This window comes from Rhinatrema bivittatum, chromosome 5 (genome assembly GCF_901001135.1).
Source record: "Rhinatrema bivittatum chromosome 5, aRhiBiv1.1, whole genome shotgun sequence".
NCBI lineage: Eukaryota > Metazoa > Chordata > Amphibia > Gymnophiona > Rhinatrematidae > Rhinatrema > Rhinatrema bivittatum.
Genome location: NC_042619.1, coordinates 90,953,137 through 90,969,081, shown reverse-complemented (window position 1 = coordinate 90,969,081; position 15,945 = coordinate 90,953,137). Strand labels below are relative to the sequence as shown.

The following is a 15,945-nucleotide window of genomic DNA, read 5'->3' as shown; positions in this document are numbered from 1 at the left end:
GATCGAAATGAACTAAAGAGGCAAAACTGGCAATGGTGGCGGCAGCGTGATCAATACCAGCAGGCACTGAGACGCCGCCACGAGGAATGGAATGAAAAGAAACTTACCAAACCGACAAAAACCTGACTAAGAGGCTAGAGGGAACTGGAGAGGGAACACAGATGTGAAAAATCCCGAAAAGTATCGGTGAAAAAGTTTTTCTTTGCTTAAAAAAAAAAAAAAAAAAAAAAGAGCATGAGCTTAGAGAACTGCGAACAATAGCTCTGCGGAACAAAAGAGACTGATGAGGGACCTCGCATGGAAGCATGGATTAGGATATGTTGGGCATGCTTAGTGTGTCCAGTCAAAGTCTAGAAACTTTGACATAAGTTTTCCTTGCCAGGATCCATCAGATGATGTCACCCATGTGTGAGGACTACCATCCCTGCTTGTCCTAGGAGAAATACTCATATCAGCAAAGAAACAACACATTGTAACACTGAACAATATGCATAACAAAAGGAGAAAATTCAGCCACAACCAGGAAATTTCTCAATATGAATTTGAGATAGAAACAAACTGCTCCTTCACGGTAGATTCATGTAAGAATATCTCTATCAAGAACATTACTGCCCAAGTTCCTCCAAGGTCTCTTCCCATCTTTTTTTGATTCTTTGCCACTTGGATCTCTCTCTGTGCAGCAGGGGTTTAAGGTCTAAAGATCCTTGCTTTATTGGAATGCCAGCCTCTCACATGATATTTCTAGCTTTTTCCAGCAAATAGAATTTTGATGTTGTATTACTGATGGTAAAAGACAATCCAAAGGGAAAAAGCCATTTATAGTATATATTTTCTGCTCTGAGATCATTCGTGACTGGCTTCAACTCTCTTCGTCTCTTCAGGTTTGGAGACAGATCATGAAATTGTTCATTGGAAATGCCTTTCCAAATATAGCTCATGGCTCTCACCTTTTGCATCACTGCTCTTTTAATAAAGAAGTGATATAGGCATGCTATAATGTCCGATGGCTGTATGTGCAATGACAATGGCCTGCTTTGCTTCCTCGCTTCACAAGAGTTCAAGATAGCCTTACATATAGATTTCACACCACTGAGGCAGTTGAGATAATCATCTGACTAAAGAATACCTATTATTTGAATATTATACCTTTGGATGCAATTTTCTATATCCTGAAGTTTGTCAGACAGCTCCCCATTTGCCTATGCCAGATTCTGAAAGTCTTTTTACAGCTATGTAATATAGGGTCGTATAGAAATCACCAACTGGGCTAAGAAAACAGCAATAAAAGAAGGGCTATATCGAAATCATCAACTGGGTTATATAGCAAGAAAACACGAATCATACAGATATCATGAAGAGTAACAGAAGAAACATTTAGATAAAGCAAATGTTGCTTACCTGATGTAACAGGTGTTCTCACAGGACAGCAGGATGTTAGTCCTCACAAATGGGTGACATCGAGGATGGAGCCCACCACGGAAAACTTCTGTCAAAGTTTAAACAGAACTTTGACTGGCCCCTACTGGGCATGCCCAGCAAGGCACTGACCCTGCAGCCAGCAGGGGTCTCCCTTCAGTCTGATGTTCAAAGCTACAGGCAGTGCCTAGAAAGTAAAAACAAAACAAACCCAACACCGCGGGGTGGCGGGCGGGTTTCGTGAGGACTAACATCCTGCTGTCCTGTGAGAACACCTGTTACATCAGGTAAGCAACATTTGCTTTCTCACAGGACAAGCAGGATGGTTGTCCTCCCAAATGGGTGAGTACCGAGCTGAGGATGTCCTGACTTGCACCAAATGCACCCAACGACGTGCAACAGGCACTACAACTGGGGTGGAATTTGGTAAAGGGCATCCGCACCCTACCGGGAAGGTGGAAGGGTGTTGGTACATCACGTTGGAAAAAGGTTACGCAAGACAGATTGGCCGAAGATGGAGTCCTGTCTTCCAGCTTTGTCCAAACAATAGTGGGCTGCAAAGGTATGGAGAGAACTCCAGGTTGCAGCCTTGCAGATGTCAGGAAGCGGCACCGATCGAAGGTGTGCCACTGACGTAGCCATGGCCCTCACAGAGTGTGCTTTGACACGGTCTTGAAAAGGGATGCCCGCTTGCTCATAGCAGAAAGCAATGCAGTCCGCCAACCAGGAGGAAAGAGCCTGCTTACCCACAGGTTGTCCTAACTTGTTAGGATGGAAAGAGACGAATAATTGAGTGCTCTTCCTGTGAGAAACTGTACGGTCTAGGTAAAAGGCTAGAGCCCGTTTACAGTCTAGGGTATGCAGGGTCTGTTCTCCAGAGTTGGAGTGGGGCCTGGGAAAAAAGATAGGTAGTATGATGGATTGATTAATATGAAACTCAGAAACTACCTTAGGTAAAAATTTAGGGTGAGTGCGGAGTACCGCCCGGTCCTGCAGGAGCTTAGTGTAAGGCGGATAGGTAACTAGGGCCTGTAATTCACTAACCCTGCGAGCTGAAGTGATAGCCAAAAGGAATAACATTTTCCATGTGAGATACTTTAACTCACAGGAGTGCAGAGGTTCGAAAGGAGGTTTCATTAGACGACCAAGAACCAGATTAAGGTCCCAGGATGGGGCCGGAGGCCGTAAGGGTGGCTTCAGATGGAGCAAGCCTTTAAGAAAACGTGTTACTAGGGGTTGTACTGAAATAGGGACACCCTGTACACCTTTATGGAAGGCGGCTACCGCACTGACATGCATCCTAATGGAAGAGGTTTTAAGACCTGATTCAGAGAGATGCCATAAATAGTCCAAGAATTTGGAGATTGGACAGGAAAGGGGATCAAGGGACTGAGAAGTGCACCATGATGTGTACCTTTTCCATTTGTATGAGTAAGACTTTCTTGTGGAAGGCTTTCGTGAAGCTATCAGGACTCGAGAAACGGAATCTGAAAGGTTGAAAGGCTGAAGGACTAACCTTTCAACATCCATGCCGTCAGGGACAAGGCTTGGAGGTTGGGATGGAGGAGGCATCCGTCGTTTTGAGTGAGCAGATGCGGGTCCTTTCCCAGAGGAATGTGCCTGCGGATGGAGAGATCCTGGAGTATTGGAAACCATACTTGGCGTGGCCAGTAAGGTGCTATCAGGATCATGGTTCCTCCGTCCTGGCGTAGCTTCACGAGAGTCTTTGACACAAGAGGAAGTGGAGGGAATGCGTAGAGCAGACCGGTTGTCCACTTGAGGGAGAATGCATCCCTCGGCCGAGAGTGCTGGCTCCGAATGAGAGAGCAGTAATCGTCCACTTTGTGGTTCTGAGGGGACGCAAAGAGGTCTATGCGGGGAGAACCCCACTTGTGAAACAGAGAGGTCGCTATTAGAGGATCGAGTGACCACTCGTGCGGTCGGAAGACACGGCTCAGCCGGTCTGCCAATACATTGTCTACTCCCGGCAGGTAAGTGGCCCTGAGGTACATGGAGTGGGAGAGGGCTTCCGCCCAGATCTGCGCAGCTTCCTGACACAGAAGGAAGGAGCCTGTGCCTCCCTGCTTGTTTATGTACCACATGGCCACTTGGTTGTCCGTCTGGATTAAGATTATCTGATGAAAGAGATGATCTTTGAAAGTGCGGAGCGCATAGCGGATTGCTCGAAGTTCCAGGAAATTGATCTGGTGTTCGGCTTCCTCGTTGGACCATAACCCTTGGGTTTGAAAGTTGTCCACATGGGCTCCCCAACCGATGTGAGAAGCGTCGGTGGTTAGGATTACTTGCGGATCCGGTGGAAGAAAGGGTAAGCCCTGAAGGAGGTTGACCTGAGTCGTCCACCAGGTTAAGGATAGGTGCAGCGCTTGTGTGACTGTGACTATGGAGGACAGAGGCTGAAAAGCTTGAATCCATTGGTGTCGTAGAGTCCATTGTGTTACTCTCATGGCTAGTCGGGTCATGGGAGTGACTTGAACCGAGGATGCCATGTGTCCTAGGAGAATGAGGAACTGGCGAGCCGTGGCCGTATCTTGAGACTGGAGCTGGTGAGCTAGGGACATGAGAGTTTGGACCCGTTGAAGCGGAAGGTAGGCCTTTGCCTGTAAGGTGTCCAAGTCTGCCCCAATGAAAGATAAGGTTTGAGATGGGACGAAGCAAGATTTCTCGTAATTGACAAGAAACCCTAAGGAAAGGAGTGTGTTGATTGTCAATTGTAGGGAGGACCGGGCAATCTGAGGGGTGGAGGCCCTGATTAGCCAATCGTCCAGATAGGGGTATACGTGGACACCTTCCTTCCTGAGGAATGCTGCTACAACTACGAGGCATTTGGTGAAGACTCGTGGAGCAGATGCCAGACCGAAAGGTAGTACTCGGTATTGATAATGGTCGCGGCCTACTAGAAACCGCAGATATTTGCGATGGGATTGTGTTATCGCAATATGGGTATAAGCTTCCTTGAGGTCGAGGGAGCATAGCCAATCCCCTCTTTGCAGCAGAGGGAGTAACGTGCCCAGGGTTACCATCTTGAACTTTTCTTTTTGAAGGTACTTGTTGAGGGCCCGAAGGTCCAAAATTGGACGTAGCCCTCCTGACTTTTTTGGAATTAGGAAGTACCTGGAGTAAAATCCCTTGCCTCGTTGAGAGGGAGGGACAGGTTCTATAGCATTTGATTGCAAAAGAAGGGATACTTCCTGTTGTAATTGAGTCAAGTGGCTGGATAGACTCCATGCTTGAAGAGGCGGGGAGTCTGTCGGAAGAGTTATGAAATTGAGGTGGTAACCCTGTGCGATAATTGCCAGCACCCACTGGTCTGAGGTAATCCGTATCCAATGCTGCAAAAAGTGGCACAGACGACCCCCTACAGGGATGTGGGGGAGTGGGATATGGCATGTGCTCCGTATCGGGAAGTCAAAGGCCTGCCGCAGGCCCGGGAGGTGGGGCTACAGTAGGTCTTTGTTTCCGAGGTTGGCGTAGCTGAGGTCTGGTGGAGGATCGAGCCGGACGAGGCCTAGTCGACGGAGGGTAATAACGACGTGGCCGAAAGAATGACTTTTTAGAGTCCTTCTTAGGTGGTGGTTTGGAGGATACCTCAGATGGAACAGACGAAAGTTGTTTCAACGTCTCGTGGTGATCCTTCAATTCCGCCACAATCTGTTGAATCTGTTCTCCGAACAGATTGTCCCCCAAGCAGGGTAAATCGGCTAGACGATCCTGGACCTCTGGGCGAAGGTTGGATGATTTTAACCAAGCCCAACGTCTGGCTGAGATGGCAGTAGCTGAGACTTTCGTGGAAGCATCGAAGATATCGTAGGCCGTTCTGATCTCGTGCTTCCCAGCTTCAAATCCTTTGTGAAGGAGGGCTTGAAGCTGTGGCTGGTATTGGTCCGGTAATGTGTCAGCGTAGTCCTGCATCTGTTTAAGGATAGCTCTGTTGTATTGAGTCATATAAAGTTGGTATGAAGCTATGCGAGATATCAACATAGCCCCATGATATACTTTCCTGCCCACACTATCAAGGAATTTGTTGTCCTTGATAGGGGGAGTGGAAGAGTGTGGTTTTAGGCGCTTGGCCTTCTTTTGCGCAGACTCAACTACAACAGAGCGATGATCCAGTTGAGACTTCTGAAATCCTGGTGCTGACTGAACGAGGTATGTTGAGTCAGCTTTTTTATTAACTGGTGACACAGATGAAGGTGATTCCCAGTTTTTCTTTAAAAGATCCAGAAATACCTGGTGAATGGGGATGGAAGCGATGATTTTTGGGGCATCCAGAAATTGGAGCAGCTCCATCATTTGGTGCCTGTCATCGGTCTCAGATTGCAGCTGAAAAGGCACAATTTCTGACATCTCCTTTACAAAATTTATAAAGGAGAGATCTTCAGGAGGAGATCATTTTCTACTCTCTGTAGGAGATGGTGGGGATGGTAAATCTGTATCTGAAGATGTATCATCACCCCAGGTATCATAAGGATCATGTAGGGCTTGCAGTCCTGAAGGACCTGGTAGAGGATCCAAAGGCATCGATGGAATCGGTGCTGCAAGCGGAACTGTGAACGGCATCGAGGGCTTCGGGGGTACCGATGGAATCGGTGCCGATCTTGGAATCGATGGAGCCGAAGGATAAATCGGTGGAAAGGTATGTGAAGGCACCGATGGAACGACACCGGACGGGGGAATCCGGAACGGTGTTTCTCCTGTCGATGAATATCCTTCCGGAGATGATGGTGTAGTCGGTGCTACTGGAATCACCGATGGAAGGGCGCGCATGAGTGCCTCCATACGATTTAGTATCGGTGCCAACGCTTCCACTAGAGGCTCGGTGGTCGGTTCCCTCCTCGGTGGCAGAGTCGGTGCTGAGGTCGGTGCCTGAGGCGGTGCCGGAATCGGTGCCGGAGGCGGTGCCGGTGGAGGCTGGAATCTTCGCATCGCATTCTCGATGGCCTCCTGGACTAGCCGGTCCAGTTCTGCCCGGAGACCAGGGGTAACCATACCCGGCTCGACGGGAGAGGGAGGCTGAGGCAGGGCCGGAAGTACCACCGTAACCGGTGGGATCACGGCCCCCGCACCCCGGGAGGGTGAGGGTTTCCTCGGTGCCTGCGAACGAGACGTGGACGGTGCCAGGTCTGACCGAGGCTTTTTCGTCGGTGGCTCGGCCTGTTCAGAGGTCGATGGTTGTGGATCCTCGACGGGCCGAGACTTGTGCCGTCGATGGCGATGCTTATCCTTCCGATCTCCTCGCCCATCCGGGGAGGGGACAGGAGTCGACGGCCGAGAAGTCATCGGTGGAGGACGGTCACCGGAGGGTTGACGATGGTGGTGCAACTTCGACGGTGCCGGTTCCGATGACGTCGATGCTATCGATGGCGTTGGGGGTGGGTGCATGGAAGAGGAGCCCCATCTTCTCCATCCTGGCTTTACGACCCTTAGGTGTCATTAGGGCACATTTAGTGCAAGTCAGGACATCATGCTCACTTCCCAAACATAGAACACAGACCCGATGGGGATCTGTGATTGACATAGTCCGGGTGCAATCCGGACAACGACGGAACCCCGTCGCCATGGCCTAGGGCCAAATTTAGCCGCGGGATTGGTAAGTGCCAACAGGCCTCTAGGGCCAAAATCGACGGCAGTCGATGAAAATCGGCAAAAAACTTACCGGCTTTCGCGGAGGTGACAAAAATTTGTCGAAGGGAGACCCCTGAGGGGCAAATTTTCTTCGGAAAGAAAAAAACCGAATTCCTGTCAGGAACGTGGTAAGAGAGCTCCTTTCACCGCGTGGCAACTGCTGCGCGGAAAAAAGAAGACTGAAGGGAGACCCCTGCTGGCTGCAGGGTCAGTGCCTTGCTGGGCATGCCCAGTAGGGGCCAGTCAAAGTTCTGTTTAAACTTTGACAGAAGTTTTCCGTGGTGGGCTCCATCCTCGATGTCACCCATTTGTGAGGACAACCATCCTGCTTGTCCTGTGAGAATATATGTACCACATAGAAATTATGAAAAATGTCAATTGTTTTACAAAACAAATTATTATTTGCACATTAGGGGCCAGATTTTCAGAGGATTTATGCGTATGGGGGTGGGAGTTATGTGCACTGGGCCTATTTTATAAAGGCCTGGTGATGCGCGTAAAGCCCTGGGACGCATCTAAGTCCCAGGGCGTTACAAAAGGGGTGGTCCGGGGGCAGGGCCAGAGGCCTCCGGCACAGCTGTCACTTGCCGCTGTGTCGGAGGATTGTGTGCTGGCAGGCTGCCAAGTAAGCGCAAAAGGTGAGATAATATATTCATATATTCATTGTGACTATCCTGAAAATCAATTGGCCAATTGTGCTTCCAGGAGAGGGCTGGGAAACACTGGATTAGAGAATTGTTTATACTGCATATATGATCCGCAGGAAGACAAAGGTTAATGGTCTCTACAATAAACTGTACTTTAATCTTTTGTTTAGTTGCACTAATTTTTTGTATATTATGCCCTTTTATATTAGGGTGCTGAGAATTTTTATTATTAGTGGCAAAGAGAGTAAAAAATGAATATCATATTGTCCAAATATAAGACAACCTCATTTTGGACATGCAGCATGTCCAAAAACCCACTAAGTTTTATATTTGGGGCCCGGTTTAGGGAAAAGGAAGAAGTAAGCCTCGCAGGGGAAAAGCAAGTGGTGTGTCTGGGTGACCAGGCTGCCAGAGGAAGACGTCTGCAAGCCATGTCTTCAGCCATGCGAGAGATAAGTCTTTGTACTGCTCAGGCCTGACAGGCAAACACCAGTTCCTGACAGAATTCTTGCTCAGGCCCTTCAGGGAAAGACTTGCAGCTCCTTAGTGCTGAAGGTGTGCAGTTACCAGCACTCTGTCCATCCAAATACTTCCAATTCTGTCTTCAAGACTTCCATCTCTCTTAGGCCTAAACAGTTTTTTTCCCTGCCAGCCCAGGCACAGAATGGAGGAGCCACCACTGCATTGGTGGGGCCAACAGCAGGAGCTGTTCCAGGGTGGCTATACTCAGGAAGGAGTTATGTGGGGCTGCCAGGTATATGGTGCTAGCTGCCTGCAGGACCTCTGCTGGGGGCCTCTTGGGAATTGTACCACAGGAATGAGAACAGCACATGGAGGAGTCACAGAAGATGAGCAGCTAGATGGATGGATAGAAAAGCAAAGAGGCGGAACTGCTGGTAGGAAGAGGAATGCAAAGACAGCAAAAGAAAATAAAGCAAAAAATAAAAATTCCCAAATAGATTAAAAATTGTAAAAGCAAAATAATATATAATGGAAACATTTCCCCTGACTTGGATCTATGGTTGTCACCTTATATTCAGGCTAATACAGTAAACTGATATTTTGATGACAGTGGATAGTATTCTAGTTGTAACAATTATATTGATTCTTACTTGACAATGAAATATATTATAGTTCCCACATGCAGTATATGCCTTACCCAGAGGTCATGTTCAGCATAGTCAAAGAGAAGCCATACTTTCCTGTCAGCATGAGACAGAAAAACCTTTTGCAAAGAGATGACATTTGGGTGCTTAAGCTCTCGCAGCAGCTGCAAAAGAAAAAAAAATGCATTACATGAATGCAATTGCAGATGTATGACACAGACACTGGGGGTAAAAACAAAATACTCCTACCCGAATCCTAGATCATGAAAGACAGACTTAAAACTGAACCTATAATGCACGGGAAAAATAAGATATATCAATGTTCTATTAGACTATTCTAGTGAAAAAATGTTATCCTCTCCAAAGCATGAATTAAATTGAGTCACACACGTCCATTAAAATACAAGTGGCACAATATAAATCAAATATTGAAGCAGTGGCATAAAAGAAGCCAGGAAATTAATGATAATTCTAAAATATTTTTACCCTTGACAGTGAACTGCTAAGACCTTGCCAAACACAGATAGCACATGGCATATCCACAAATTAAAATCTCTTCTGTAAATAAGAGGTTAGTAAAATATATGTCAAAAATATGAAGTAAGCACTTAGTGGGGAGCAGAGACTGAGCCTATTGTGCACATGAGCAACAATGGATGTGTATATTTAATCAGCTTTTACATTTACATTTATTAAAATTTATAAACGGCCTAACACTTCAAAGGCCTAGGTGGTGAACAAAATGACATACACAAGTTAAATCAAAAACAAGAACAAAACAGCATACAATTAAAATCAAGAAAACTGAAATATGTTGCAGAAGTAAAAAGAATAAAAAATATTTAAACAGTTAATAAATACAAAAGTAAAATAATAAAAACAAACTTAACCATAGGCTAACAAATAAAAAAGTCTTGGTGTATTTTCTGAACTGAGTGAGCGAATCTCAAATTCTAATTTAATACTGCTCTTAAAAGAATTTAACCTGACCCTTCAGGAAGAATTTTCCCTTTCACTCTTTATATATTACAAGAACAATTGTGTAATCCTGAGGAAGTATTGAGAGACAAGATTTTGCTGTTGACTGGAGAGGATTGGGGAATATTACTTTGTTGGGTAAAATTGGGATTTAAAAGATTGGGAGAGAGGTGTGAAATTGTGGGATAAATTTATCTTTAGTGTGTGTGCTTGATAAAATAGAAAAGAAAAAGCAGGTAAATTCTTTAGTCTGTGTGTGCCTAGAATAAAAATTCTAGGAAAAAGACAGGTAAATTCTTTAGTCTGTGTGTGCCTGGCTAAAAGGTAGGAAAAGGGCCCGATAAAAAAAAACAAACTAGGAAAGGGCAAGAAACTTGCTTTGTAAAGGTGTTAAGAGTAGTGTGATTGATTTGAGTAGGTGTCAAAGTTGGTATATAGGAACAACAGCAGATGGTCACTCTGGCAAACAGACTGAAGTGAGTATCATCAAAGGGGCTTGTAAATAGTACTTTGCCTGTAAAGCACAATATATATTGCAGGGGAAGAGCTCAGAAACCTTCAATGAGGAGGGAATATTGGGAGGCAAAGAAGATTTTGCTGGTGGCTGAAGAGGATTGGTGAGTATTGCTTTGCTAGGAAAAATTGGGACTTACCCAGCAATGGGACGGATTTTAAAAAGGTTACGCATGTAAATCCGGAGGACCGCGTGGCGGCAGGTTGCCGGCAGGCGCAAAAGGTAAGACAAGTCAGCGGAGGGTTAGAGTACGGCTACAGGGGGGGAAAGATTAAGGGAAGGGATGGGAAGGTTAGGGGGAAGGGAACGGAGTAAGGCAGTGCGGCTTGGCGCGCGCAAGGTGCACTGTTGTGTCCCCCCTTGCATGCGCCGACCCCGGATTTTATAACATGCGCGCGCATGTTATAAAATTGGGCCTACATGTGCGTGTGCTTCTTTCAAAATCTACCCCAATGTCTGTAAGAGAGGTGAAAATGAGGGATAAATTAATCTTTAGTGTGTATGGGCTTGATGTAAAAAAAAGATAGGGAAAAGGCAAGTAAGTTCTTTAGTGTCTTTCTTTGCCTCCTTTCCACCCATCCTCCCCAACTCCCACCTAGCCTTAGACTCATTCTTTTTTTATAGACTCTTAACCCATATAAGATGACAAGAGATCTTTTCACAACAAAAAACAATCAGGAATTCAACCAAATCAAAGGATTTTCCTGGCCTTTAGCAATAGATTAAATGTTCCCTTGCAGGTCATTGTCAAATTAACATTAACTACACCACATAAATTTAAATGACTTTAATTTAAGCATCCCTACTGCCTTTGCAACTTAAGGACCTGATTTTCTAAGGCTTTTCTCCCATTCTGTTTTTATGGGAAAAATGCTGAGTAAATGGGGCCCTAAATTAACAAGAACTCAACAATATGAAGAAGCAGAAAGCGCCATGTGTATGGTGAGAGGTTGTATGTGTGTGCCCGGTGCAAAGAGCTCCTGATTCTCAGAGAATAAGTCCGATCTCTGGAGGCTTGAGCAGCAGACCGAGAGGAGGTGAGGTAGACAGAGAGGTATATAGAGAGGAGACCTTCGGGGACAAAGTAGTCAAGTCCCAACTCCATTCTGGTAGCCTTTGTGCTGCTTTGCAGAAGCAAGGTCATCTGATCAGAGAGCATCGCCTTGGTGTAACATAGAAACATAGAAACATAGAAATGACGGCAGAAGAAGACCAAACGGTCCATCCAGTCTGCCCAGCAAGCTTCACACGTTTTTTTCTCTCATACTTATCTGTTTCTCTTAGCTCTTGGTTCTATTTCCCTTCCACCCCCACCATTGAAATATCTAGCTTGATTAGTTAGGGGTAGTAGGGGTAGTAACCGCCGCAATAAGCAAGCTACACTCATGCTTATTTGTTTTACCCAGACTATGTTATACAGTCCTTATTGGTTGTTTTTCTTCTCCCCTGCTGTTGAAGCAGGGAGCTATGCTGGAAATGCGTGATGTATCAGTCTTCTCCCATGCTGTTGAAGCAGAGAGCCATGCTGGATATGCATCGAAAGTGAAGTATCGGACACAATTGGTTTGGGGTAGTAACCGCCGTAACAAGCCAGCTACTCCCCACTTTGTGAGTGCGAACCCTTTTTTCTTCTCCCCTGCCGTTGAAGCAGAGAACTATGCTGTATATGCATTGAAGGTGAAGCATCAGGCTTATTTGGTTTGGGGTAGTAACCGCCGTAACAAGCCAGCTACTCCCCTCTTTGTGAGTGTAAATCCATTTTTCCACATTTCCTCTTGCTGTTGAAGCTTAGAGCGATGTTGGAGTCACAGTAAGCATGTGTATGTTTATTGAATAAGGGTATTGTCTCCAGGCAGTAGCCGTCATTCTGGCGAGTCTCCCACTCTTCATTGGCGGCCTCTTGACTTTATGGATCCACAGTGTTTATCCCACGCCCCTTTGAAGTCCTTCACAGTTCTGGTCTTCACCACATCCTCCGGAAGGGCATTCCAGGCGTCCACCACCCTCTCCGTGAAGAAATACTTCCTGACATTGGTTCTGAATCTTCCTCCCTGGAGCTTCAAATCGTGACCCCTGGTTCTGCTGATTTTTTTCCTATGGAACAGGTTTGTCGTTGTCTTTGGATCATTAAAACCTTTCAAGTATCTGAAAGTCTGTATCATATCACCTCTGCTCCTCCTTTCCTCCAGGGTGTACATATTTAGATTCTTCAATCTCTCCTCGTACGTCATGCGATGAAGATCCTCCACCTTCTTGGTCGCCCTTCTCTGTACCGCTTCCATCTTGTCTTTTTGTAGATACGGTCTCCAGAACTGAACACAGTACTCCAGGTGAGGCCTCACCAAGGACCTGTACAAGGGAATAATCACTTCCCTTTTCTTACTCGATATTCCTCTCTCTATGCAGCCCAGCATTTGTCTGGCTTTTGCTATCGCCTTGTCGCATTGTTTCGCAGACTTCATATCATTAGAACCTATCACCCCAAGGTCCCTCTCCTGCTCCGTGCACATCAGCTTTCCCCCCCCCATCGAATACAGTTCATTCGGATTTCCACTCCCCATATGCATGACTTTGCACTTCTTGGCATTGAATCTGAGCTGCCATATCTTCGACCACTCTTCCAGTTTCCTTAGATCCCGTCTCATTCTCTCCACTCCTTCCGGCGTGTCCACTCTGTTGCTGATCTTTGTGTCATCCGCAAAAAGACAAACCTTACCTTCTATCCCGTCCGCAATGTCGCTCACAAAGATATTGAACAGGACCGGTCCCAACACCGATCCTTGCGGTACACCACTTAAAACCGCTCTCTCTTCAGAGAAGGTTCCATTTACCATCACACATTGTCTTCTGTCCGTCAGCCAATTTGCAATCCAGGTCACCACCTCGGCCCTCACTCCTAAGCTTCTCGTTTTATTCACCAGTCTCCTGTGCGGAACCGTATCAAAAGCTTTGCTGAAATCCAAGTATATGATATCAAGCGCTCTTCCTCGATCCAATTCCTTGGTTACCCAGTCAAAAAAGTTAATCAGATTTGTCTGACAGGATCTTCCCCTGGTGAATCCATGTTGCCTCTGGTCCATCAATTCTCCGGACTGTAGATAGTTCACTATTCTCTCTTTCAGAAGTGACTCCATTACTCCATTACTTTTCCCACCACCGAAGTGAGGCTAACCGGTCTGTAGTTGCCAGCTTCCTCCCTGTTCCCACTCTTGTGAAGCGGGACCACCACCGCTCTTCTCCAATCACTCGGCACCACTCCCGTTTCTAGGGATCTATTGAACAGGTCACACAGCGGAGCTGCCAGAACATCTCTGAGCTCCCTCAATAGCAGGAAAGGATCCTCTAACAAGGATCTGCTCTCCAGGTGATGCATTAGACTCTCACACTGGGATGAGCCTCCAAGGGTTAGTGTCTAGGAGGGTAGAGTTAGGTTGACCATCATAGCTGGTGATTCAGATATTAGGAATGTGTATAGCTCAGTGGTTGCTTGATATGAGGATCGCTTGGTAACTTGCCTGCCTAGGGTAAAGGTGGAAAACCTCGCATGTTACCTAGATAGGATTTCAGACAGTGCTAGGGAGGAGCCGGCTGTCGTGATACATGTGGGCACCAACGACATAGGAAAGTGTGGGAGGGAGGTTCTGGAAGCCACATTTAGGTTGTCAGGTAGAAAGCTGAAATCCAGAAACTCCAGATTAGAGTTCTCTGAAATGCTCCCCATTCCATGTGCAGGACCCCGGAGGCAGGCAGAGCTCCAGAGTCTCAATGCATGGATGAGACAATGGTGCAGGGAAGAGGGCTTTAGTTTTGATAGGAACTGGGCAACATTTGGGGAAGGGGAGCCATCCACAAGGATGGGCTTCACCTTAAGCAGAGTGGAACTAGGCTGCTGGCATTAACCAAAATCAAACTGTTGCTCATCATCGCAAGGTTCGGACAGAGGTACCTTTTGAAGGATACTAAAGAATCAGTGGAGTTAGAGCATCCCGATAGATTCCAAAAAAACCCAAAAAGGCAAAAGTAGTCCATGTGCTTATAAGTAAAGAACAAACTTGGGTTAGAAGATGCCAAATTATCCTTGATAACCGATAAGCAGGTTGTTAATGCTAACAAAAAACATACTTGAAATGTTGGTATGCTAATGCCAGAAGTTTAAAAAGTTAAGATGGGAAAGTTAGAATATATAGCACTGAATGAAGAGATAGACATAATTGGCATCTCAGAAGAAAACCAAAGGGACAGAGCTATACTAAACTATATCACAATGATAAGAGTGGATCAGCTTGGTGGGGGGTCGACACATTATGTTAAGGGTGGCATAGAGTTCAACAGGATTAAGATTCTGCAGGATTCTAAATGCATAGTAGAATCATTATGGGTGGATATTCCTTTCGTGATGGGGAAGATTATCACAGTGGAGGTATGCTACCATCCGCCTGGCTAAAATGAAAAGATGGATGATGAAATGCCTCACAGTAATAATGGGAGAGTTCAATTAGCCTAATATTGACCAGCTAATTGTAACATCAGGACATCCTAGAGCAGGGGTCAGGAACCTATGGCTCGGGAGCCAGATATGGCTCTTTTGATGGCTGCATCTGGCTTGCAGACAAATCTTTAATAAAAAAGTAAAAATCTAACAAAACCCCCACCCTCCTGATGCCCCCAAGACCTCCAAAATTAATTTACTACAACCCCCACCCTCCTGACCCCCCCAAGACCTGTAAAAAGTCCCTAGTGGTCCAGCGGGGGTCCAGGAGCAGTCCGGGAGCGATCTCCTGGACTTGGGCTGTCGGCTGCCAGTAGCCAAAATGGCGTTGATGGCCCTTTGCCCTCACTATGTCACAGGGGCTACCGCCACCATTGGTCGACCCCAGTGACATAGTGAGGGCAAAGGGCCGTCGGCTGCCAGTAATCAAAATGGCGTCGACGGCCCTTTGCCCTTACTATGTCACAGGGGCTACCGCCACCATTGGTCGACCCCAGTGACATAGTGAGGGCAAAGGGCCGTCTGCGCCATTTTGACTACTGGCAGCCGACAGCCCAAGTCCAGGAGATCACTCCCGGACCCCCGCTGGACCACCAGGGACTTTTGGCAGGTCTTTGGGGGGGGGGTTAGGAGGATGGGGGTTGTAGTAAATTAATTTGGAGGGTCTTGGGGGCATCAGGAGAGTAGGGGGTTGTAGTAAATTAATTTGGTAGGTCTTGGGGAGGTCAGGAGGGTGGGGGGTTGTAGTTAGTATGGCTCTCACGGAATTACATTTTAAAATATGTGGCGTTCATGGCTCTCTCAGCCAAAAAGATTCCCGACCCCTGTCCTAGAGAATTAAAATTTCCAGATGAAATAAATGACTGCTTCATTAACTAATTGGTCAGGGAACAGACACAAGGGGGATCCATAAAGACTTAACTTTTAGCAGACCGCACAATTTGGTGAGAGAAATAACGGTGGTGGGGCCACTTGGTAACAATGATAATAATGCAATCTAATTTGACTTAATGACTGGAGGGAGGACATTAAGTAAACCTACATTAAGTAAATTAGCATTAAACTTTCAAAAGGGAGACTTTGATAAAATGAAGAGAAGAGTTAGGAAAAAACTCAAAGAAGCAGCCACAAATATTAAAAGGTTATATCAGG

The 15,945-nt window shown here is 46.3% G+C and overlaps 1 protein-coding gene across 2 annotated transcripts in view; it reads right to left on the bottom strand.

Moving 5' to 3' along the window:
* Positions 1-15,945, bottom strand: part of CDK8 (cyclin dependent kinase 8) — a 449,399-nt gene that overhangs the window by 220,541 nt on the left and 212,913 nt on the right. For both annotated transcript variants that reach the window (XM_029602572.1, XM_029602570.1), the window contains exon 3: positions 8,866-8,976. In XM_029602572.1, the coding sequence (XP_029458432.1) occupies positions 8,866-8,976 (111 nt within the window). The remainder of the gene's footprint in view (positions 1-8,865; positions 8,977-15,945) is intronic.